The sequence below is a fragment of the Epinephelus lanceolatus genome, chromosome 10 (assembly GCF_041903045.1).
Source record: "Epinephelus lanceolatus isolate andai-2023 chromosome 10, ASM4190304v1, whole genome shotgun sequence".
Classification (NCBI taxonomy): Eukaryota; Metazoa; Chordata; class Actinopteri; order Perciformes; family Serranidae; genus Epinephelus; species Epinephelus lanceolatus.
Genome location: NC_135743.1, coordinates 19,614,248 through 19,639,762, shown reverse-complemented (window position 1 = coordinate 19,639,762; position 25,515 = coordinate 19,614,248). Strand labels below are relative to the sequence as shown.

The 25,515-nt window shown below is 42.0% G+C and overlaps 1 protein-coding gene across 1 annotated transcript; it reads right to left on the bottom strand.

Annotated features, from left to right (window-relative positions):
• Window positions 1-7,663: 7,663 nt before the first annotated feature.
• eva1ba (eva-1 homolog Ba (C. elegans)) lies at window positions 7,664-23,784 on the bottom strand. Its single transcript, XM_033639725.2, has 4 exons — window positions 23,489-23,784; window positions 10,361-10,524; window positions 8,807-8,901; window positions 7,664-8,694 (listed from the first exon to the last, which is right to left on the bottom strand). The coding sequence occupies exons 3-4, from the start codon at window positions 8,871-8,873 to the stop codon at window positions 8,270-8,272; spliced, it is 492 nt and encodes a 163-aa protein (XP_033495616.1). The 5' UTR covers window positions 8,874-8,901; window positions 10,361-10,524; window positions 23,489-23,784; the 3' UTR covers window positions 7,664-8,269.
• Window positions 23,785-25,515: the final 1,731 nt, after the last annotated feature.

The window sequence follows — 25,515 nt, the reverse complement described above, 5'->3', positions numbered from 1 at the left end:
GGAGCATGTCCTACTTGTCTCCGTCATGCTTGTATGAAAGACTTACTGAAAAACACAATACATTACCTTTTAAATCCTGAAATATTTCTGTGCACATGAGGGCAAACAGGTTGACAGCCACTGCATTAACATAGTATCCTCTGGAAATACTCTGTTTGTAGGCTACTTTGATGTGGCATTTTTATTCTTTCCCCAATAAACTAAACTAAACTAAGCTGAAGAACCTGTAGAGAACATTTTAAGCGCCTGTCTTGTTCTTTAGAGGTTCTCTACTGGAGAAACCTTTAAAGAACCATATAGAGGCTTAAAAAGTTCTTTGTGTGCCAGCAGTGCTATAAAGCACCTCAATCCATGCCCAAGAACTGCTAAGGAACCAACATTTTTGCAGACACTACAGGCTCTCCTATAAAATACAACACACTGCTTGCATAAGTATTAGACTCAGTGTACTGTGATATGGGAGGAATGTAAGACAAGTAACATGGAACTGTTGGGAACACTGAGTGTTGAGAACTGAAGCATTTTGGAGCTCAGAGGTCAAATACAAAAAACCCCCTCTGAGCTAAAAATAGAAAGAGAGAAAAAGGAGCTGAACTGGCGAAGAACAGTTCGTCTCTGTCAAAGAAAAGAGCTGGGCAGATGCAGAAACAAATCATGTGTGTGACCTCATCGGAAATGTCAATAAATCTGCCGCATATCTAAAATGCTTTTTAAGAAGGAGCCTTTCACTGAGGGGAATCATAACCCTTAGAACTGTATGGTTTGTGCAATGTTAGACTCAAAAAGGTTTGATTTTGGCCATTTCAACAAAATATGATTAATTAAAGAGGTAGTTCAGCAGCATGAATGTAGCCAATAGATGTTATTATCTGTAAAGGCTGGTTTCTGGAATCAGCCAAAGAACCACAAAAGACAGCCTGAAGTACTATGTTCATCTTTCCCATGCTGTGTTGGGGTTCAGATTTATGGCTTTCCATAACTGGATTTCCCTCATGATGATGTTCACTTAATTTTATTGATGTATTGTTTCATAACTGTAATTACCATAAGGCTGAGATATGTGCTTCTAATTACATCCTATAAAATGAAAAAGACACTATTCAACATAGTGAATCGTGGGTCTAGCGAAATATGTTTTGGGTCCTACGATTTTGGAGGTAGACGCCATTCACAAGAGGTTTATACAAATGCAATTACTCAGTTGCTTCAAAGAGTCCACACCATCAGCGCCACTGATTTCTGAAAACCCGTGACCACATGAGAGGCTTTTCCAAGACCTCAACAGAGAAGACTTCAGTGTGGGCTCCATCTGAAAACAGAGCGGGCCCAAGGCAAACCTGAAGCCTGTCTGCTCCTCCAGCACAGTTTGTACTTTGAGGACGACTCTAGCAGAAGTTCCTGGCCTGCTTCCATCTCCAACCAAGACCTTCTTTTGAGCAACGCTACACCAGCCGTTTCTGACTCCACATTGGCCAACAGAAAGAATGTGAACACATGCCAGACACTGATGAGTATTAAGTATATTTTTTGCTTTGTAAGGCTTTACTGACATGCCAAGAATTCATACTTTTATAACTTGTAAATCCTCAAACCACTAAAAGACTGACATGTGATAATGTCCAGCACAAACATTCACCCAGTGTGGGCAAATCATCATTGTTCTGTGAGTCTTTATTGGCAGCCAAACAGTATTTCCATCTTCCATCTCACATGGAAGTGGAACAGAAGTATTATGTGAATGCAGAGTTGATATTGGCCACCTAAGCTGTGACCCTGTCACCAAAGTCAGAATAGCAGAATTGTGGAAGTGAGGATAATACACTCCCCATAAAACCATATTAGACACAGAGCCTGACACCGGCTATTATGTGGACTTTATTCTGTGTGGTCCATTCCCCCGCAAGACACCACACACAATGAAGGCAATGTACTATCTAGTGAGCACCTGGTTCCTGTGTGGCCATTAATTAACAAAGCACCTCCAAGCCGTGAATAAACTGAGACAGCATTCTTTTGAAATGCTATGAAGCAGAGGCTAACAGCAGATTACCATCAGTATCATGACTACAGCTGAGTGTAGCAGCATTGACTATGTTTACATGCATCATTTAGTTTTCATTTGTGCGTACATATGGTCTGAGGAAGTTCTAAATCTGTTTGCAGAGCAGAACAAATTCAGCAAAGAAAATATTGATGAACCCCAGAATTCTACTAAAACGTTCGTACACATGGTTTAGGCACAGATTTGTGCGTACACACTGTTGGTGAATGAGGTCCATTTGCAGACGAGAAGCAGCCAGTCTCAAGTCCTGGCACCCCTTTGCCACACACGCCCAAGAACTGCTCCATACAACACCATCTGATACCTCTAAGCCTGCCCGGTCAAGGCAAGAAGGTGGGACCAGTGGAAGTTAGCAGGACTATCAAGTCTCAACCACTACATTGAAGACCCCACAGATATTCCCGGCCAGCACCTGCCCCGAAAGCGATGGACAAGCCTTGCTCGACTGAGGACAGGCGAAGGACGCCTCGGGGCAGCAATGCAAAAATGTGGTCTCTTGGACAATGCAGGGATCTACTATAAACTCTCTGAAACTAAGAGCTCACGTGACCCCTACAACTCTGCAAGGGTTCCCACCCACACAGGGTTTAAAGCCTGCAACTCCGTACCAGTCAGTTAGAACTTAAGAAGCGTCTTGGGTGAGAGGCCAAACGTCTTCAAGAATACACAAGCAAGTCCAGTTGCCTATGATATAGCACTTACGATTACCATGACCTGGATGACTGAGAATCTTCACTGACGCTACAAACTGTGGAACACATAATAACCAGTTGCCCCAAACACCAGCCACTGAATGGCGATCATAGTCTAATTGACCTGGACGATGAAACACTGGACTGGCTTGCCTCAACGGAGCTGAAACTCTAAGGACATACGCCAGAGGAAGAAGGTCCCTTGTCTTTTTTGGCAAAATCTGAATATTTTGTGCGTGAAAACATCAATGTAACTGTAGAAGCAGCAGCACAGAAGAACGCTATCACACAGACCCCACTGAAACATTACTTTAAGCCAGATATGACGAAAATGTGAAAATGGCTGTCTTGTGCGTGATAAAGCTGTGCTGTGTTTCTCATGAAGTCAGTGAAATTATTATATAAATAGGCTGTGTGCAAAACAACAGTTACATGTACAAGCCAGAAGGCACCATACAAAAATAATGTCAACAACACAGGAGGAAATATGCCACAAAAGCAATTAAGCCCCTATAAAAAGCATCAAAGCCTCGCAGTGCACATGCCAAACAACTAAGAGCAAAAACCAACTGAGTCACATCAGGGAAGAGGTTCAGTTATTCACAACTACTACCAGTGCAAACACACTGCACATAGTTATCAGACATTGGAAGCCAGCACATATCAAAAGCGTAAGAGCATTCATTAACAACCAGCACATTTCAGCAGGATAAAGATGAAATTAACAGCCAGCGTACAGCAGTATAAGAGACAATTCAGTCAGCAGACGAATACACACAGCATAAGACAAGAAAGCAGGCATACACAGTTTGAACAGGACAAGAGCAAATTCAGCCAGCAGACAAATATCAACAGCATAGCAGCAGAAGTTAGCAGCCAGCGGACTCAAAAACATGCCAGACAGACAGCAGGGTCAAAAGACAGACAACTTGGCAAGGCGTAAAGTTTACTGGGTCATGGCTCAATGGTAACACTAGATTTGCAGAACTCTCGCAAGCTACTTCAAAACATTATTGTCTCATTGTTTTATGGTGTTATAAAGCTACAGTATTTGGCCTGGTTAGGTTCAGGCACCTAAAGCACTTGGTTAAGGTTTGCAAATCTGTGGTTACCATCTACACACAACCAGTTTATAGCCATGCTATCAACTCTACTTAAATGCTAAGTGCTAATGTCAGCAAACTAATATCTTCACATTGTGAACAGGAATAATAATTTCCATTGTTGTACATCTGCTTATCTGGAGCCGGGTCATGGGGGGTAGCGGGTCATGGGGGTAGCATGCCAAGCAAAGCACCCCAGACGTCCCTCTCCACAGCAATGCTTTCCAGCTCCTCCTTAGGGACACCAAGGGGACCAGAACACCTCTAACGACACAAGTAATATTCATACTGGTTTAAATTAACAATTTGATTGTTATTCCCAGTTTTTGCTGAGCAGTTTTGCATCAAAGAAATTAAAGGCCTGTCCCATATCCTCCTGAGACCCAAATTTTCCTTTGGTATGCACTTTTAATTTCTCCTAGCTATTTGGTATCAGTAGGACCCAATAAGTATAAAAAACTAAACACTGTCAACAATAATCAAGTCCCAACGTCCTCAGACGAAACGATAATGAAGTCCCAATGTCCTTAAACAAGACAATAATAAAGTCCTCAGTCTTCATACGAGTACTTCCTAATTAACAGCGTCTAAGCTTGTTACTGTTGCTTAAATTGGTCAAATTTGTTGCCATATCAAACTACAAACACTATTAATCACAAATAAACAAGTTCCAACCATAAAATGTGATCAGGTTTTGGACCTTGTTCACTTTTGTGTTGGTATCGGCTGCAGACTGACTTGGCAGAGATGGCAGCCATTTTGTTTTTACACAGATTAGTGTATTGTGCTCTACCACTAAATGGCACAAAAAAGTGTATATGAACGAGGACAACAGGTCTAAGTTAAGTAGAATGAAGTATAAGGTCAAGTAAACCTAAAATGTGATGTGCTCATATGAAGACCCAGGGTCTCGGAAGGATTTTGACGCCTGTCCCAAATACAGGCCTGTTGAGTTCAGCGATTTAAGCAAATAATAGCCCAGGCTATTAATTGAAGTTTTACAGGTATCCTCTGACTGAGTAGACTTTTTTACCTCCGTATGCTTGTACTCCTGTTTATCGTCTTCTTCTTTTTTTATTGCTGTTGCTGTTGTTTTGTATGTTAATCTCATGTAATTCTCTTGACATTCTGTTGCATACACTCTTGACTTTTGTCATACTTAAATGGTTTCATATTTTTATGAATTTCTCTCAATTAAAAAAGGATCTATGAAAAAAATGGTTTCTGGCTTTCAGAGAGACTAACTCATGTTCACAGATATTGAATGAACTTTCCTGGGCCATGTTAATAGCACACTGGAATTCTTAAATTAGGTGGTGCCCCCCTTTAATGTGTACGAAATATCATGGCAATCAATGACATAGTTGTTAAGATACTGACCAAGCACTATGATGAGTCTCGGTCGCTGCTAGCGTGGCTAAAAACATTTGCCAAGCACATAAACGATAATTTAACACAGGCGAGACATCTTTCACAATACACACGTTGGAATGAGCAGCAACTTATCTTACGGGGAACCAGGGAGGCGTTGCGGTCCTCAATTGGTGAAGAAAAACTCAGGCTTGAAGTGGTGTGTTGACAGCTGGTGTTCATGACATTTGTTTTACTTCATTTTTAATCCATAAAACCGTTTTAAAGTGACAATACTGGACTTGTAGTGGGAAATACTACATAAGCTGCAGGAGAGGCTGTGAACCTGTGAGCAGGTGTTGCAGATTAGATGGGCCAACGTCATGCAGAGGGTGCGCGTCATAGGCTGTCGGGGTGCGTTCCGAATATCTTACTTTGTCTTTTTACTTCGAGTAGGTACCACAGCTGCCCTTAAAATGTATACTGTTGCACGCAGGATGCACACAATCGGGACATGCTACTGTCTCATAACATTACGCCCTGAACTGTGACCCTCTTGCTTTTATATCCGTTACCATGGTGATAAAACAAACGCCACTTACAGAGTTCCAGAGGCTGGACATGAACCTGGAGACCTCTGCTGTTGGTACTTTGTGATGCATTTAGTTTAACTTTAAAGTTATAACTGCACAGACTCTAGATTCTAACATATTATAATTGCAGCAGTCAAATTACATCTGTCGTTGTTGTTTTCATAGTTAAGTCCTGTTGTTGTTTGTGATATTTATGATTATTTTGTTCACTTAAACAATTAATATTCCCATTGTAACCATCATTACTGCACACACTATGTTTTGGGGTTATTTTTATTACACAAGTTACTGTGTTATTCATAAATGGGTACATTATATTTAGACAGTAATGAATTAAGCATTATTGAGTCGGTGGTAAATTATTATTTCATTGTCACTTATAGCACTTTATATATTGTTTCATTTGCATTTTCATGTGCAGTGGGATGAGCTAATTGGTTCCTACCTGCCCTTGTTTTGGGGGGACAGGTATGAGTGAGACATGAGAGAGAGTGAGTGCCTTGTGCTTAACAGTGAAGTGAAGTTGCTGTACCCCTAAGTTGGGATGTGTTAGTACTGTCTTCTTGCCATGTTGGTAAAAACTAAACAAAGAGAAAGACACAAATGTTGTAGCCTGCTTATTACCCACTGTTACTTAAATGTCCTGTCATCCATCACTGGGACTTCTGACAGCTGTCAATCAGCTGTCAATCAGCTGTCATATGTTTGCAGCTCAGTCGATGTGACGTAACGTTTGCTGTGCAGAGGATTGTGGGTCAGAATAGCCATAAAAGCATGCTGGCTTTTATACTGCAAAATGGAACCAGATGTAGTAGAACATCCTGGTATTTCTGGCACACTGCATTTTACATAATATGTATGGCATACTTTAACCTCCTGAGACCTGAACTTTTGTTTGGTATGCATTTTTAATTTCTCCTAGCTATTTGGGATCAGTAGGACTCAGTAAGTACAAAATACTACACATTGTCAACAATAATAAAGCCCCAATGTCCTCAAATGAGTACTTCCTAATTAACATCGTTGTAGGTTGTTACTGTTGCTAAAATTGGTCAAAAGTGTTGCCGTATGAAACTACAAACGTTATTTATCATAAATAAACAAGTTTCAACCATAAAATGTGATCAGGTTTTGGACCTGGTCCACTTTTGTGTCGAGATCGGCTGCAGACTGACTTGGCAGAGATGGCTGCCATCTTGTTTTTAGTGTATTGTGGTCTTACTACCACTAGATGGCACAAAAAGTGTCCACGAATGAGGACAACAGGTCTAAGTTAAGTAAAATGAAGTAGAAGGTCAAGTAAACCCAAAATGTGATGTTTTCAACTGAGGACACAGGGTCTCAGGAGGATATAGTATGGTAGTATGGGTATTGGAACACACAGCAGGGTACATCACAGCCAGTGTTACGCCAAAATCTGTGACAGAAACAGAAATTTCAGCCATATGTTTTATCATGATATGTCAGAGAATCTGATTTGTCTACCTGAAGCAGACTTTTTTAGAGAGGAAATTAATTTCACTTCAAGTTATCCCATCCTCTCTGTTATCAACACATCTGTAACAACCCTAATGTCCGACTCCACCAGAGCCTTGTAAAAACATTTGCTGTCATTTTGGAGTTCCCAGAAATTTTATTAGAAAACTGTATTTCTAACCTTTTAAGGCACACATGTGAGACATTAAGCAGTAATAACAAATGACAAAGAATGACCTTTCCATTAATCTTATTAGCAAAATTCCCCCCGTCTCCCTCTGTCTTTATCTTGATTATAAATCCATGGCCCAAAGGTAGACAGAAAATGAGCTCTGCTGTATATTTGTCTGACATCTGGGTGTTACGAAGAGAAACAACAGCAAACGGTTTCGTCGTAATGCTTTAATTTGGTCATTTCCTTTGGTGGAATTATCCCTGAAAACACAGACATGGGTTAATGTACTCATAAATTAAAGACTTTAGATTTTAATTGTCTTTACGTTAGACTAATCTGACCCTTGTTCAAATAGTGTAATTTCCTTTAACAGTACACCTGAAAGTGTTTTCTCTTCCCCGCAAACTCAAATAATCTTCATGGCAAAATACAGTACATGCATTGTCCAAATATATGCTTTCTTTTTCCACTTATACATAAACAGATGTGTGCATTTTTGTCATAAGCGCCATACATTTCAATAGACTTCAAGTGTCCATCAGCTCCCACATTCATACTGCATCTTTTCCATACGCTTTTATCAGTCTTTAAGACACCACTTGGTTTAATTTCATGTAGTCAGTTGGACATATTGCTACACAGGAAGTGCAATATCACATAGTTCAGCTCTGTCCAAGCTGTTGGCACATCATTGCCATCCATGATGTTGCTTTGTATCTAACACAAGTCTCACAGGCCTCAGGGACATCGAGCCCACCCAGAAGTCTATGTCCGTCCTTCACAGAGCTCACAGTGTTTCCCTTGAAGCCTTGTTTATCTTAGTAGTAATGCACTCTTCCAATAGTCCCTGTCCCTGACCCCAGGATGTCCGGCTGGCCGTTCCTCCAGATCTCGCGTATGATACGTTCCCTCTCCTCCAGACGCTGCGCCCGCTCCAGCTCCTCCGCTGAAGTAAATACGTTCACACTCAGTGTCCCGTCTGATTGGCTGGTGTGATTACCAACAGGGATTTCTGTGCTGGGCAAAGTGATAGGTGCCTCGACATCGTCCCCGTCTTCGTCCTCATCGTCCTCGCTCTCCTCATCCTCCTCACTGATGTCCTTTAATTGTTTTTTCTCAGGCGTGGATGGGGCCACGTTGGTCCGCGGCTTGCAGGAGATGCGGATGACGAGGAGGCAGAGCGTCAGCACCAGGCCGAAACACACTCCCAGCACAAAGTAAAGGCCGAAGCTCTCTGGGTTTGCTGAGGAAAGGATAAAATGAGCAACTTCAGAAACAGTAAAATGTTGTTACTTGATTTGTTTGGGTAGAAATCATGAACACAGGTTGACGTACTGGGCTGCGGTGTGACTTACCCTTGATATGTGCATATGCAGCTATGCTGTTGCTCAGGAGGTCCATTTCTTTTTTCTTCACATCCATGGTGATCTTACGTTTGATTTCTTCAGACCTGAATAACAACAAACATATGACTCATCTGACTTTGGTGTATAATGCAACCAGACAGCATATCAATGCTCTTCAAGGTGCTGAAAGTCTTTGAAATATTTCCCGAGCAGTCTTCCCCCAGTGTCACATTCTGTGCAGCGCCTGCATGTCAAACCCACTGACCACGGTACTTCTTCATATGCCCTCGGGTGGGTGGGATGAGGCCTCCAAGTGTCAGACAAAAGCTCCTCTGTGTCCTCCTAAAGTACTGGCTTCATCTGGGATCATCATAACGCATTTGGCACATGGCACTCTGCCTCCGCCATTCTCTCTGAACCATGACAGCTCCTCCATAAAGGAGGTCAAGAGTCAGTTTTCCAAGTAGCCACAAAGGACTCCTTCCTGCCTGATGGGACTCCCAGATCAATTTGTGGAGCACGGAGGTAAAGAGCAGTGTGTTGTTGACTTGTATTGTTTGGACTTTGTGTCCCTGACATTTAAGCTGTCTGTCCTCCTGGCATCCTGCCAGTCTGAGGAGCTCCATTGTGTTTTTGAGCCATTCCGTGTGTGGCCGTGGCTCCAAACACTCCCAAGGAAGTCTTTCTTAAAGTAAAAACCCGTGGGGCCGTGCACCAGATGAGATACAAGAACAGTCATTCTCCTTATTATCTACATTGGCTGTGTTTCTTTCATGCTGCCTCCTCGCTCACTAGCTTTTGTCTTCAAAAGAAGCAAGTCTGTTTCTCATCTAAAAATAAATTATTATTGGATTTGCCTGCATGAAATACCAAATCAGGGTCGTGTTGCTGCTGGGTCTCTCTGTATTTCCCCCGTCAACCTTTTCTTAGCTCCCCTCCTCCTCCTCCTCCACCCTGCAGCCCTTTCCTGCTGACTCGTGCTTTTCCCCTCTGCTTTGCCATTTTGTGAACATTTTCCATCTCCCTGGCTTAATGACATCACGGTGTTGCACCCTGAGACACATAAGAGAGTGTTGATGGCAACAGAGGAGAGACCGCTTCAAAATAAAAAGGAGGTGCCTTTAATCCTTCCAGCTAAGTGTTAGCGCTGTTCCCCTCTAACATGTGCTTTGTGTTGTGGCTGGCCGTTCATGTGAGATGATGAACTCTGAAGCCGTCCCACTCTTACGTGTGCGCACTTTTCGCTAAGTCGAACCACATGTCACTAAGCCTACACACAGATCGTATGGATGTCCTCAAATTGCACAATTCGCATGTTTGTGTTTGCGTTTACCTCCAAATTGCACCCACTGATAACCTCAGTGCCTGATTTGTATCATGATGTGATTTATACAACAGTTGTGCTTATTTGTTGATGTTGCTTTTAGTAAAATTCAAGCATAAAACCACACATGTAAGCCATATGTATTGTGGCGCACTAATGAACTTTACAACACAACAAACATTTTCCTGTAAAAGCAGAAGTAAACAAAAAGTGTAGCCAAGATCAAGTATGAAACTTACCACAAAATGAAACTATGAAGCCCGTCCTCAGTCCCGGCTCATAGTGTAATGAGAAGTTGGAGAATGGATGCGAAATGATCACACTCCTCTCCCTTTCTCTCCCTCGCTGTTGAATCAGGGCCTGTGATCTTTGGTCCTCAGGCTAAACAGTTCATTTGGCCACCCTGAGACAAGAGCAAACACACACACACACAGACACACACACACACACAGACAGATGTCAAGCCACATTAGATCCAAACTCAGTGAGGCGTCTGCAATGCAAACAGCGACAGGCCTATTGCAGGATACACGGTCCAGCTAGAGACTAGAGGCAGGCTTTTCAGTTTTCACTGGTTTGACTGTGATGTCTTGAGGGTAAAATGCACATACCGCAAAAAACACAGGAATGTGCACTCCATGGCCACTTTATTAGGTACACCTATACAATTCACTGCAATCTAATACAAAGGATCTGCCAGTTAGGACACTGTCAGAACATGTTTAACATTGAGGCTGTAGTTAGTGTTGTTGTGCTGGACTGCATTATGCCACAATCAGTAGCATATCACTGAAGATGACAGCGCCAGAACAGTTTTGTCCTCTTTTAACAATTTGGAAAAATATGCCCAGTAGCTGCTGTTTCATTGTGGTTTGTATGTTCTCATACAAAAAGTTAATTTCAGTGAGACTTTTAAAAAATGCTGTTTGCAGCAGGATTGGAAGTTAAAGGTCCAGTGTGTAAGATTTAGGGGGATTAATTGGCAGAAATGTAATACAAGTATAATTTCTTTGGTGTTTAATCACCTGAGAATTGTCGTGTTTTCGTTGAAGAGCCGAGTCGTAGAATGAGCCGTTTATATCTACATATGGAGCGGGTCCTTGTCCACAGAGTCTGCCATGTTGCAACACCATGTTTCTACAGTAGCCCAGAACGGACAAACTGAGCACTGGCTCTAGATAGGGCCATTCACATTTTTGTTTTCGACTTTTTGCGTTCGACACCATAGTCAGCAGCCTCTCTGTGATGGGCCAAACAGCACTGGAAAAACAATTATTTTCATTGTAAAATTGCTTTGTTTGGTGTTTGTACTGGTTTAAATCACTGGGTCCAGTTGTTTGGGAGAGGAGGAGACTACTGCGGAGAATTCGGCTCCTGGTAAAGCTCTCCTGAACATCTGGTTCTTAAGTTATCAGAGATAAAATGGTAGCAACACATTAGCAGGTGCTGGGCTAGCAGCCCGTCTGCAATGAACCAAACAGCATAGGAGAAACACAGAATTGTAACATGAAACTGCTTTATTCAGTGGTTTTAGCAGTTTTAATCACTTGTTCTATTTGTTTTAGAGAGGAAGAGACCTCTGTGGATAATTCAGCTCCCGGTAAAGATCTCCTGAACGTCTGAGTCTTAAGTTATCAGAGATAAAAGGTTAGCACACATAAGCTGGTGTTGGGCTAGCAGCCCATCTGCAATGAGCCGAACAGTGTATAGGAGAAACACTGTAATGTGAAACTGCTTCATTCAGTGGTTTTACCAGTTTTAATCACCTGGTCCGTTTGTTTCAGAGAGGAAGAGACCTCTGCGGATAATATACCTCCATTTAACGGGAGGAAAACATCCCAACTGGTTTAATATGACAAAATCTGAAGTTTCCCTGCTTCGCCAAAGTTCCTCCACATCTCTAGCAGCTCAAAGCACAACAATCTGCCAAACATCTGACAACACAAGCAACCGAATCACTTTCCTTTACTCAGTAAAGGGCCTATAATTCGCTGGGGGTTAGCACTTTACATGCCAGGTGGGGGATCGAGGGCTGCGAGAAATGCTGCGCTGTGAAGTTCTCTGACTTGTAGCCCTGTTTAGGAAAAAGCTCCTCTGCCATCTGTAGTTGGTTTAACTGAGCCTCTGTGCTTTCCAGGGCTGATTTTGATCTTGCTGACTCTTGGCAGATCCTATGTACACTACAGAGCGCCTGACCGAGACAGTGCTCGGAGCTAAGTGACAGAGCGCTCACCATGGCAACATGCTTTCCAGGCCACCTCCTCAGTCCCCACGGGAGCGAGACGATGGGCCTTTTGTTTCTGCAGTTGCACCGTAGGGATGAACCTACATGCTGTTTTCCCGTCGAGCTTCCTTCCTTTTCAATTATGGACAAGTTCATCTCCACCCTCCCGCAGAGCCTGATCCCTCCCTACAAATGGAATCTATTCATCGTTATCCAAGCGGACCTGGGCTTTCAATGAGATATTTTGTTTTTGTCTCGAGGGTAATAAAGTGAACGGCTCAAATGACTACAGTCCTTCCTCAAGCCAAGGTCAAAGCTAATGACTGGACACCTACAGTACAGGAACGGGCCTCTTCTCACACTGGAATGCAGCAAACTTGAGCTTCCTCAGAGCCTGGAGACCTGTTTAAAGCCTACCTAAACATTAATTACCCTGCCCTGTTGTTTTGTTGTGTTTTTGTTTTACCTCCAGAAGGAAATTATTAACAGCCCTTCTCCTCCCCGGCTCTGTACTGATCCCATGACTCAACTTTGAGTCATTTTCTCGAAGTGACCCAATTGCTTTTCTACTGCAGATGTTGCCCTGCCCTACAGCCTTGAATATGAGCCCTTAATTATAACAAAAGAGTCATGCATTAGCAATTTAACGTATCATTGTGTCCCATCGTGTTTTCCTCAAACTTGAGCTGCATTAGAAACTGCCTGGTGGTAAATATTATGAATGAGACACAAATAATGGCTCAAAAAAGCAAACAGAACAAACCAAACTCCAAATGATATTTTCGTCACTTTGGCTAAGACCATGCACTTTGGCATAAATCAAATAAACAAACAAAGAAACAAAGCTTCTCACTTCACTTCTCACACTCTAAACTGTAATTTTTTTGAGGAGTGCTGACTGGTGGGAGCGTTCACACCAACTGCTCTGTGTTAAATGTGAGAATATTCAAGAAGCAAGGCACCATATGGTGTTATTGTGTGGCAAACCTGCACAAATTTTAAATAAGGTTATTGGAGTGAACTAAAACTAAACTAACAGCTAAAATAAGGTGTTAAGTTAACTGAAATAAAAATAAAATAAATTAAAAAATATTTATAAAAATAAATAAATAAAATAAAATACAATACATGAAAATAAAAACTGGACTTAGAAAAAAAAAATTAACTTGAAAAAGATTGCAAAACTGACTAAAATTAAATAAAAAATATACACGAAATATCACTATCTTTTAGTGAGACTGGATGTCTACATGAATTGGAGTTAAGTGCCTTCACAGAATATTGTATTTGTATTGTAATACCTGTTCTGAGCTTCTGAAATCTTGCCCCAGACAATCATACACTTGCAAGACCCCCTCCATGAGTTTCAGATGCTTCCATCAGGGCGGAGGTTTTGCCTCCCTAAATGCAGCACTAAGCGCTACAGATCGTTCTTTGTCCTGTCTGCTATCGCTTATCTTAACCTGCAGTGACCCCTAATTGTCCTTGATTTACCCCTGATAGAGTGGGATACTGGATTCTGTGTGTTATGTACTGTACTGTCTGTTTTGTTGTACTCATGACTACAGTCTGTATCTCAAATTGCCCCTCGAGGACATTAAAGTTTTACCTCGCCTCACCTCACCTCACCTCAACTCACCTCACCTCACCCTACCTTACCCCCTATATTATTAAAAAGAAAACCCTCATACTAAACAAACCCATACTGAAAGTGAAACATCTTTAAAAATTAAACTAAAATGAGCAAACCCACTCTGAAAAACAAAACAAAAACTAAAAACAAAAAAGAAAAAAAAAAAAAACAAATAAAAAATACCAAACTATAATAACTCTGGTTGGAACTCGTCATGTACAGTGTTAAATATAAGCTTTCCGCAGCCTTTTATTATTTAGTTACAAATAGTAATTGCATATCTAGAGTCAAATGCATGAAACGAAAGCTAAAAGACAGCTAAAATGTTATTTTCCAATGACCCAGCCAAACCAGTAGCAGCACGTGTCTTCGCGCCACATCTGAGCTCCTGTGACGTTAATGTTTGGTGCTATTTTTTGACCCTGCTATCTCATCATTTGTTCTTTCCTGGCCGCATATCCTGAGGTCAAACATTCAGGAATCCCCTTCCTCTGTCCTTTGCACGCTGCTGACTATCTAATAATCATTTAACCCATCCTGATGTAGCTAAATCTGTGTGGGAAACGTATGTCTACATCTCTTTATCTCATATTAAATCAAAACAAAATATAATACCAGTTACAAGTGATAAAGGTTAGCACAACAAAGTCTTCCCAAAAACCTGTCAGTCAGCGAGGAGTTATTTATATAAGGTCACAGCAGAAAATGTGTTCAGACAGACGCCAGCACAAACACATTATAGTGTGGTGGCCTGAGAAGAGGTCAAACACTATTTCTGACTGAGCATTGTTTACTTTGGTTTGGACTGAGGAGCTGAGAGGTAGCAAAGCTCCAAACTATCATGTAGTGTGATATTTTTGTTATCAACTTAGAGATAACCACAATGGCCCTTCCTCCCCACACGGTTTGTCCCTTTCCGCAGAGACAGCATCCAGGTCAGAGCATTCCTTCAGCATCACCGCCATTGTCTAAGATAAGTATGACAGAATGACTGAGCTGGCTTCTGTACACATATGTCAGCTGGCCAATTCATCAGCTGCCTCCTAACAGGGCCAGACCTCCAAAGCGAGAGTCCGTCGCAGAATAGAAGCACTTTTCCCCAGATACTTCACCAATAATACTTGTTTCATAAACCGTCCGACCACACTACTCCTCTTCCACGATGAAGAAATCAAAGTCATAACCCTTCAGTGGAATTTATGCGGGGAGTCAAGCCACATTTGATTTATACACAGAAGATGAAAAGGTCAGATTACACAAGGGAGCGAGTCGGTGTTATTTCCTCATTGTAATGACACACGCCGAACCGCAGAGGGAAAGAAATGTTTTTAATACTTAGAATTTCAGCGTAGCCGCAACAATGCCTGGCACAACGGATGGTCTTTTTGTGGTTCGCCTAGGACAAAGCTTCACAGAATGAAAATAGCCAGATTTGAATGTAATCACATTTCATTGTTTTCATACTTAAGTCCACACACAGACTCTGGTGAGGGAGATCACAGAGGCTGCCATTAGAATTTATGGCATCTTACATAGTGTCTTTGCTCTTGATTGTGTTCATTAAATGTCTCTGCTTTGATTCTGTGGCTGCTACTGAAAAAAAGTCTGGACTTAATGATGCACAACATCAAACAAGCCAATCTGGGTAGTTTAGACACTATTTTCAGCTCACAGAGCACATTCTGAAACTCTCTGTGCTCCCCTTAAATAAATATACTGAATCAAAGCTCAGTCTTGGCTCAGTTATTCTCTCGCTGATGAAGAAATTCTTTCAGTAGCTGATGAAAGGTTAACAGTAACCTCCAAACAGCCAAAGAGTTTGAAACTGTATGACAAAAGTATCTGCTGGATGTCTCTACCAGCTATCTATCACATACCTGTAATCAAGCCAGAAAACAGTCTCCAAGTACTAAAACATAATGGAACTTCAAGCTCCCCCCAAAACAGCAGAGGTGCAGGCGATTACTTTCCACTCGGTAAACAGAAACACTGTCCAAACCGAGATCTGTGTTCACAGTGTCTGTGAAAGCATTCACGAAGCTCCACAGGATGAAGGTAATTTCTTGCTGAAGCTGCAGCAATTTCTTTTCTTCACATCCAAGAAGGTTGCAAAGGACATGTCACATTTCTGGAGAAAGTAAGAGTGTATTTCTCCCCAGGTTCCTCTTGACATGAAGATCTTGGGTTTCAAGCTGTGCGGACCGTTAGTGCTGCTTCCTCCCTTGTCAAGGCCTGCCAGGAGTATCTGACTGAGAGGAAAACTGTTGCATTTGGACACAAGACAGGCATGTGGTTGCCATCAGGACAGAGGCATGGAGCACCAGGTGAGGGTGACCTTGAGCAGACCTGGGTCAGAGAGTATTTGGAATACCTTCAGAGTTTGTTTGATTTTGTAAAACGAGTCAAGTTAGATTGAGGACTAAAGGTGGGATGAGAAGCAGAAGAAAAAACACTCAGAGCAGATTTTTGCCAAGTATTTTCCAGATCTTGATGCAGATTTCAGTTGCGTTTCTCCCCTCTTCGGCGAAAGGTCATAAAAATTGGGTGACGCAGATCGTGCCTGTTCAAATACTTAAAAACAGCAGTTGAAAAAACAATCTCAAACAAAGGTCCGGGCGCTCGTTCTGGTGCTTTTAAACATATCATACTGTGTTCGTTAGCAGATGAAGTTTGCTCACTTGTTGTAGAGCTCGGAGACATCTGCTAATGAAGACAAGCACAGAACAGATAACAAGACATCCTAGAGTGCAGATGTTTTCGTCAACTGCTGTTTCCAAGTTCAACAATCAACTGTCAGCCTCAACTGTTACGCATAACGAGGACACAAAGTCTGGAGATGTTCATAATCGTGATAAGTTTGATCATCTGCAGTCTCACAAGAAGAAGATTGTCTCGTCAGCGCCTCAAAGAAGCTATTCATTACTCTCAGATTGCCCAAAAAGAACTTTGGAGACAGTGTATAGGTTTCTTGTTTAGGAGACTGTGATACTGAATATCCTGATGTGAAAAACATGCACCCATGTAATGCTCTCTGCAGGTAAACACTAACAAACATTTGAAATCACATTTGACCCTCATCTGAACTACAGTGTGTTGCCAGCAGCAGAGACAAACAGCTCCAGCGAATGCAAAGTCAGAACTTGCCCAACTTTTATTAAGTTTCCTCTCAAGTGGGTCTTAACTAGGAATAAATTCAGAACTAAACCTGTGGTGTTTGTTCGGCATTCAAACTTCAACATTTTTTTTCCATTAGACGACCTGATCTTATCCAAATGCCTTAAATATGGTTTAGTGTTTGATATAGAGCTGAGAGAGAGCTTTGTTTAGTCACGTGTTGATGTATTTGGCTTTGGGCATGCACTTTATTTGACATAGACCCAATGAACAACAGCTTTTCTTTCAAAGACAAAAAAAAAAAAAAAACTTTTCCAGGAGTAAACACAGAATCAAACCAGTCAGGCATTGTCAGCGAGTTATTATTTGACTTTACACGCTGCACTTTTCAACAAGGGCTGTAAATTCAACATGACTCAGTATGCCAATCTGACGCCAGCTTGGCTCAGAGTAACTACAACCCTTGCCCTTATGAATCCTTGTGTATCCTCATGTTATAAAATGTGAACCGCAGTGCTCTGCTTGCCCTGTGAAAAGCATGGTTTGTGGGTTCTAGCAGGTAATGGGAGGGTAATGGAGATACAGGACCAGGTTGGGTGTTAGGGCAAGTGGTTAATAGCACCCAGATGTGCTCCTGATGTGAGGCAGAGTCCAAATGCTTTACTATGTAAATTAAGAGGAGATATCCCATGTACCATCTTCCTACTGGCTTTATCACGGCTTCAATCAAGCAAATCCAGAAGCGCTCATGGCAGTAGGAAGCCACATTGGAACCACAGCTGTGTGTGTTTGCTGGAAGGGTTTGTTTGTGTGTGTCTGCGTGTTGGTAGTTACTGATTGTCTGTGTATGTTCCTATATGTTGGTATTGATTTGTATGAACATTCCTCTATGATTCTCTAAAGCACAGAGGGCTTTAGATCATTCTAAACTAAGAGCTCCAGAAATAGAGTCATGATCTCACCCTTCTCATCGATCTGGGCCACCATCCAGCAGCACACCAACGCCGCATACTGTATCAATTACATGGACCCTACGGATTACTCTGTGACACAAAACATGTGTTTGCCCTTTGTATGATTGGCTCCGTAGCATTTACTCTATACAGCTCAAGAACGTGGTGGCTCCACGAGACTTAGGAGATGTTGTCGTGACAGGAACTAAGCTTGTGCTGGAAAAGGGAAAGCTGGTGTATCTTTATAGCTATTTAAAAGGCCTTTGAGTGGCCTGTATGACTTCTACCGACCTCTGCTAGTGACCAGTAGTAATTACAAACACATCAGCAGTGTTGTCATCTGTAATAATACCCTTTGAATTACAATGCCATCATATTTTTTATAGTAGACAGAAGTAAATACACTCTTCAGAGCAGATCCAAATGTCTACTGAAAAGTTCTTTATCACATGGGAAGATCATACTGTTGTTTGGTTTTTGTGGCTGCGAGTGAAATGTCGTGTGATGGCGTGTTAGCTTGTGGAGCTGGGGGTTGGAGAGATTTTGTTCCAAAACAAGAGTACAGTCTGGAAAAATGAGATCTCTGTGCTGTTTTGTCTATCTTTGAGGACATTAAATTAGAGTAGATTGTAGATTTTTCTTTTCTGATCGTCTATTTAATATTACCACCAGACTGTGACTAACTTACTCTTGGGTCAACTCTCTTTTGCAAATATAATTTTAAACAATGAATGTACCAAACACATGGAGTTCTGGTCCATTTGACCTTCACCCCCCAAAAATGACTTGTTATATATAACAATTACTCATGCCATCAGTCCATCCATTTTAATCCAATTATCCAGGCCAGCAGTCCAAGCAAAGCACCCCAAATGTCCCTCTCCCAAGCAACACCTTCGAGCTCTTCCTGGAGGACCCCAAGGTGTTTCCAGGCCAGATGGGATATGTAATCCCTCCAGTGTGTTCTGGGTCTGCCCCTGGGCCTCCTAGCAGTGGGACGTGCCTGGAACACCTCTAACGGGAGGTGGCATCCTGATCAGATGCCCGAACCACCTCAACTGACCCCTTTTGACGTGAAAGAGCAGCGGCTCTACTCCGAGCTCCCTCTGGATGTCCGAGCTCCCTACCCTATCTCTAAGGCTGAGCCTAGCCACCCCACGGAGGAAACCCATTCCGGCCGCTTGTATCCACAATCTCATTCTTTCTGTCACTAACCAGACCAATGAATCAAAAGCTTTGCCTTCTGGCTCAGCTCCCTCTTCACCACGACGGTCTGGCTCCATTCTACCCTCACTCGTGAACAAGACACAGAGATACTTGAACTCCCTTGCTTGAGGTAATAACCCTGAGGTAATAACCCTCTCCCAACCTACTGGTTTCCGGCAAAGAACCATGGCCTCAGATTTGGAGGTGCTGACTCCTGCCTGCTTTTAACACACTATTAGTGCCATGTTACTTTGAATTAATAAAGAGAACTTTATTTCAATCACATGCATCCATGGTGAACAAGAATCCAAAAACAGCAAATATTGCTGATAAATTGAAGTCAATGGGGACCATTATGAACAATGGCAAAAACTGAATCAAAACATCTGTTTTCAAACTCTCAAACAACTCATACAGTATAATCCAGGTCTCATTTATTCAGTCGCTTGCTTAGTGCTTCCCAAACATGTTGCTTTACTTTGCCTTAAGCCCTTTCTGACTAAAAGTGAAACCTTTCAGTGCTTCCACTTCTAGTTTGCCACTTTTGGATTCTTTATTCACCAGAGGCATGCAAGAAAAACAAAGTTTTCTTCACAAACTCAACGGTAACATGGCATGACTAATTGATATATACATGATCATTTTGTGGGCAAAGTATTCCCTTAAACAAAATAAATGGCAACCACTTCTGTGCATGCTCAAGCGCATTTTTGTGTGTGTTTTAGTTTCTGTTGCCCCTCTTTATGTGTGTGTGCATGTGTGTAGCCCAGATAGGACTGTAAGCTTAGGCAAACCCACTGGACTTAGCATGTCAAACATCTGCCCGAGCCTAAACAGGGGAGTGTCTGGACCAGTGAAGCTCCTAAAAGAGAGCAATAAGCCCTGAGCTCTGTAAGGCATCAGTGGTTGACGGGAGCTTTGCTAAACACAGTTCCTGAGACAAGTCATTCATCAAACTCCCTTTTTCGCTATTACTCTAAAATAGTATCCTGGTTACTTAATGTGAGTGAGATTAGAGCTGCGGTGAGCAGAACATAAGTTCTTGTCATTTATGTCCTTGTGAAGATTCATAACGTCACCATTCATATTTGAACAATACATTTACGAACAGGGAAGTGCACTGAGTAAATCTTTTGCTATCTATAAACTCTCTGATGACCGTGGGACTGTATATTTACAAGGGTTTGAAAAAGGCATGAATCAAGCCCAACTGCTGCATGATGGAAGCCAGTGCCATGAGCAAATACCTTGTGTTTAAGACACTTGGTTCAAAAGATAAGGAATCCCCTTAAATGAGCAGTGTTTTAAGGGGATTTAGTGGCCTATAGTGGAGAGGATTGCATATTGCAACCAGCTGAAACTTCTGGTTAGAATTCCTTCAATGTTCATTGTTCAAGAGGTTTTTACTGAGAGCTGAATTAATCATAGAGGTTTTTACTCTTCAAAACAAACAGGCCCAGTGATTTGAACCGTTAAAAACACAGAATAAAGCACATAAAAAAATCAGTGTGGCTCTGATGGTGGGGCTGCTTACTACTATGGCCGACGTGAAAACACAAACCAAATACTAAAGGCAGTGTTTGGTTTGTCCCCACTCCCTATGTGAATATAAAATGGTTCATTCCAAGGTAACAGAAGCACAACAATTCTTGTTTTCAGGTGATTATATACTAAAGAAAACATATTTATTGTATTATATGCCATTTCCGCCAATATATCCCCTTAAATCCCTTAAAGAAAAGAACACGAGGATGCCCTTTTAGTTTGCAGTTCATCGCAGGAACTAAGTGAGAGATAACAGTCAGCAGCACCAGTAGTAAACCTGCAGGGTCAATTAGATGTGTTTGAATGGATCCCTCTGTTGTAGGAAGATGCTTCAAAGAGATCAGCTGATGATAAGCTGATCTGGCCAAATGGCTGCATGTTATTGCCTGAGTTTGCACCACGAAATCTATTATCACTGTATTTTAACTTCTCATGCTTTAATTGCTCACAGTCTGTTTGTGATGTGCATTTGATCGTTCTTGTATGACCTGTCATGACTGTCCTTTGTCTCCAGTAGAGGCCAGTCAGAGTCAGAGGTCAGTTAAGGTCAGTGTGATGTGGTGAAAACTGAGCCATTACATTCTGCAAAAGCAGAAATTGCTGGGGTGTGTAAGTGAGCCTGGTTACAGTGTTGCAAACAGCCCAGCTGAACTGTAAGTAATACTGTAGCTAGCCTTGAAGAGTTTCGGTGAAAGGGAGTAAACATTAAATCATTTTAATTTATGTATGGCGAAGCTTTTCCATCTACTCTGTTTGCACTAGCTTTCTGCACAATGCTGCAACACAGAATCTGACCTACCCGCGGTGAACTCTAGATGCAGAATTTTCTGCGTGTCCAAGTACATAAGAGACACATTATACTGTATATATATATATACATTAAAACCTAAATTGCTGAACTGACACTTTAGTCTCAAATAACCTTGTTGTTATTACTGTTCTGTGGTCAATAACAATCCAAGATGATTGATTTTTTAATAAAGTATTCCTCTCGTTAAGCCAGACACTAAATGAGAAACTGAAGAATTAAAGGAGCCGCTGTATGAGTGTGAGTATGAGGACCTCCTGTGGAACTAACTTATGATAAGACAGCACTGCTACAGAATAAAACTCATTTGAAAGCTTTCAAAAGTCATTGTCTGTGGTGCTGCTCCGGGACTTCTACAATATGGCATCACTGTGTACCAATTTTTTTTTTTCATTATTCTTTTGATAAGAGCACATTCACCTCTTTTCTTGCGAGCAATTGTGTTCATTCCTTGTCACTGTGTAAATCTGTCTACATGGGGTTCTTTTCTTTTGACTTATCTCCGCTTTGTGTAGGCTGAAACTTTCTGTATCTCCCCTCTGCAAACAGATTGGTACTCTGGGAGTTTAGACAAGCAGCTCAAATCACAGTCTGACCTCTGACTCCTGGGTAAATAGAGTAAGTTAACAACCATCCTCAGAACAGATAAGACAGGCTGACTGATAAGTGAGTTCAGTGGAAGAAGGAAAGTCTGCTGGTATGAATAGTTCAGAGAGGTCACACAGGAGTCAGCTCTTTCCAGCCGCACTTGAAGGGGTTACTTAACCAAGCATTCACACTCATCCTATGGAAGGTTATCTGATGAGCGGAGGAGGCATAGCTAAAGTGCTGCCAGCGCACTCAGAGTGTGTAAATTAAAGGAGACCCCTGAGAGCAACCCAGCCTTATCCTGCCTCCACCCATCACCTTGCTTTCTCCCTGATAAGAGGTGTCAACCACTTACCAACCACAACCAAACGTCCAGCGGAGAGAGAGAGAGCGAGAGAGAGAGCTATGGGAGCTTGCGCATATGGCCAGCTGCTGTCCTGCAGCGTTTCTATGAGCTCATGCAAAAAGAGGGCGAACAGCTGAAAAAGAAACAGAGCCATATGCAACATGTGTGCACTTTTCATGCCTCGTTTTGAGATCATGTGACGTCTCCCACCTCAGTTCACTTTGATTATGTGACGTCTGCTCTTTTTGGCCGCACGAAAAAATACAAAAAGCGACAGGATGTTTGCTTTGATTGTAGCAAGGTGACAACTAATTCATCACCACAAGGTTAGCCAATAATGTGCAGCTGCACAGGAAAGCCATACCCAGGCTCTCCTGTCCTGTATCAACTATAAGTGCTGCATCAGCTCCTATTTGGCAGCGGTTCACTAAAAACATGATAAACACACACTGTTAGCAGGACTACAGTGTGATGCACCGACTCTGCTTAGATGTATGCGGACTGAGTGGCAAAAACATAGTGCTTTGCTGCAATAAGACAGGGTTTTTACTGTAAAAGAAAGTCAACATCATGCATAAAACAGCTTTATCAATGTGTTAACGCTGCTGTGACCAAAACTCATTCACTTCTCTGCCATATTTCACCACACATGGTTATTTAATAATATAAACACTTACACAAGAAGCTCACGTGGAGTAAAAGCTTACTAGAGTGGCTGTGATGGAAACCAGATATCAAAGTTTATAGCACATGGAAGTTTTCCCAAACACACGCACCTCTAAACAAGCCTGCCAAACTAATCATTTCACTTGAGATGCAGAGCATTAAAACTGCAGACACAAAACAACAGACAAAGTTCCTCTGTTGTAAAAGTACAGTGACAGAGAAGCTGTGGTTCACTGGGGTCTCTATGGCACTGCACACACACTGAAACAAACTGTCAAACTCACCGGTCTGTGATGACAAGAAACGTCTCTCTCAAAGTGCTCAGTCCACACAGAAAGCTTCAGGCAAACTGCCCTTCTTTCCCTCCAAATTTTGAAAAGAGACACAGCATTACAAGCAGTCCTGACTGTTTCAGTTGATTCCCCGTTTCTGCTGTGGTCAAGTCCCGAAGAGTGTGTGTAAGTGTGTGTGTGCGTCTGCCTGAACGTGTGTGTGTGTACAGAGTCTGGGGAAGAGGTGGTAACTTCCTCTCAAAGTTGGAGACGGAGTGAGTAACAGAGTTTTCTCTCTCCCGGCTCCAATCCACAAGGAGCAGGAAAAGCTGTCATACTATCCCCCTTTTCAGATGGAAAAAAGAGGAACAGCCTAAAAAGGGCAAGCTCGGGGAAGAGGGGAGGGAGGAAGGCAGGGGTTTTTTTGTGTGTGTGTGTGTGTGTGTGTGTGGTGGGTGGGGGGGCTTTTTCTCTGTTGTTAAGGAAACGGAGGAAAGCAACTCCTGGCAAGTTTTTTCCATGCACAGTTCAGCGTGACAGGAAAATAACATCAACAACTAACTGACCAGTATTGTGAAGGTGTTGCTGATGTGTAGCTGTGCATCTCCTTACAACAAGTAAGATGCTTTGTCTTTATGCTAAGCTACATTAACTGCTGGATATAGCCTTAGATTTACTGGACAGATGTGAGAATGATATTAATCTCCTCGTAAAACTCTTGGCAAGAAAGCATTGTATTCCCCAAAATGTCAATCTATCCTTTTAAAATGGACATTTTATCATGTATAAACTTTAAAAAATACATGGTTCTGTTTAATGTGGATGAAAAATGCAATCATTTTAAGTAAGAGAACATATTTATCCTCTTGCTGACGTGATGTTAACTGCACAGATTCTGTTACTGTTGGGAATGTTTTATGTTCAGCTACAGTAAAAAGGTCTGTTATGGCAGTTACTGAGCTTTCCATAATGTCAGTGAATGTGTCACTCCCAGCGAAGTTGTGTGTTTTTAGACGCCACAAAGCCTGTCGGTCAATTCTAGCACCTATGACAGTGATCTGTGTGAGATACCACCTGTGATTGGCAGAGGCTTGAGGGGGGGAGGGTTGTTGTTATACCTGTTAGTTGGAGCGGGAGTTGTTGAGGTAGCCTCTAACGCAGAGAACACTTTGTAAAGCTGACAGGTTTCTTGTATTGGTGTTGGCTATGGCCCACATTCTAGATATTTCACATAAAGTCTCATGCAAGTGTGTTCATGCAGTATAAACTACAATGTGCTGACAGAGGAGTTTTCCCAGAATGTCTGAAGTTGCAAGTAGTAGTCTTATGCTGCCCTGACGCAAACAATACCATGAAGATTCTCTTACGTTTCATGTCACTTTATATTTTGAATCTAAGCTCAGAAATGTTAGGAGCATTTTACTTATTAACAGAGTCATGTTCCTCCAAGAACTAGAGTGTGCAGCTGTAATGAGACGCCAATATGGCTTTGGTGAAAGCAGCCTCGCACAAAACATGGTAAACATGTAATCACAATAATATGTCAAACTCCCATGCTGAGGAGATGACATGCTAATTGCTAACAGCTGCGAGTTGAAAAAACTCCTCTAGACTGCATCAATGATCGACCACACAGCTGACTCAACGCTGACGATAATGATCTTTTGCTCGTTTCTGGATGTTATATATGTCTCATATGTTTGAATTCATTGTCATATTTTGCAACCAGCTTTACAACCAAAGTTTCTTGCGAGAGCTGTATACCATCTCAGTGGGCTTAGTCGTAAATCTCGGTGGCCACTAAACCCCGTTTCAACCAAATTTTATTAAAGCCATACTCCTTGGAGGGCACAGTGACACTTTCAATTAGCGTTGCCCCTACTCTTCATGGGAAAAGAGGGAAGAAAAGCCGAGAGCAGTGAAATCAAGGGTTCATTTTTTTCTCCGAGAGGGTCAACGTTAGAGCAGAGTCGTTATTGTGCTACACCCTGCTGGGATGTGAAAGAACATCTTGGTCTCTATCCCACATATTTCACTCA

Coding starts and splice junctions, on each gene's coding strand:
- eva1ba (XM_033639725.2), bottom strand. CDS start 8,873: ATGGATGTGAAGAAAAAAGAAATGGACCTCCTGAGCAACAGCATAGCT. Junction 8,695..8,806: donor TGCATATGCACATATCAAGG/GTAAGTCACACC, acceptor TCCTTTCCTCAG/CAAACCCAGAGAGCTTCGGC.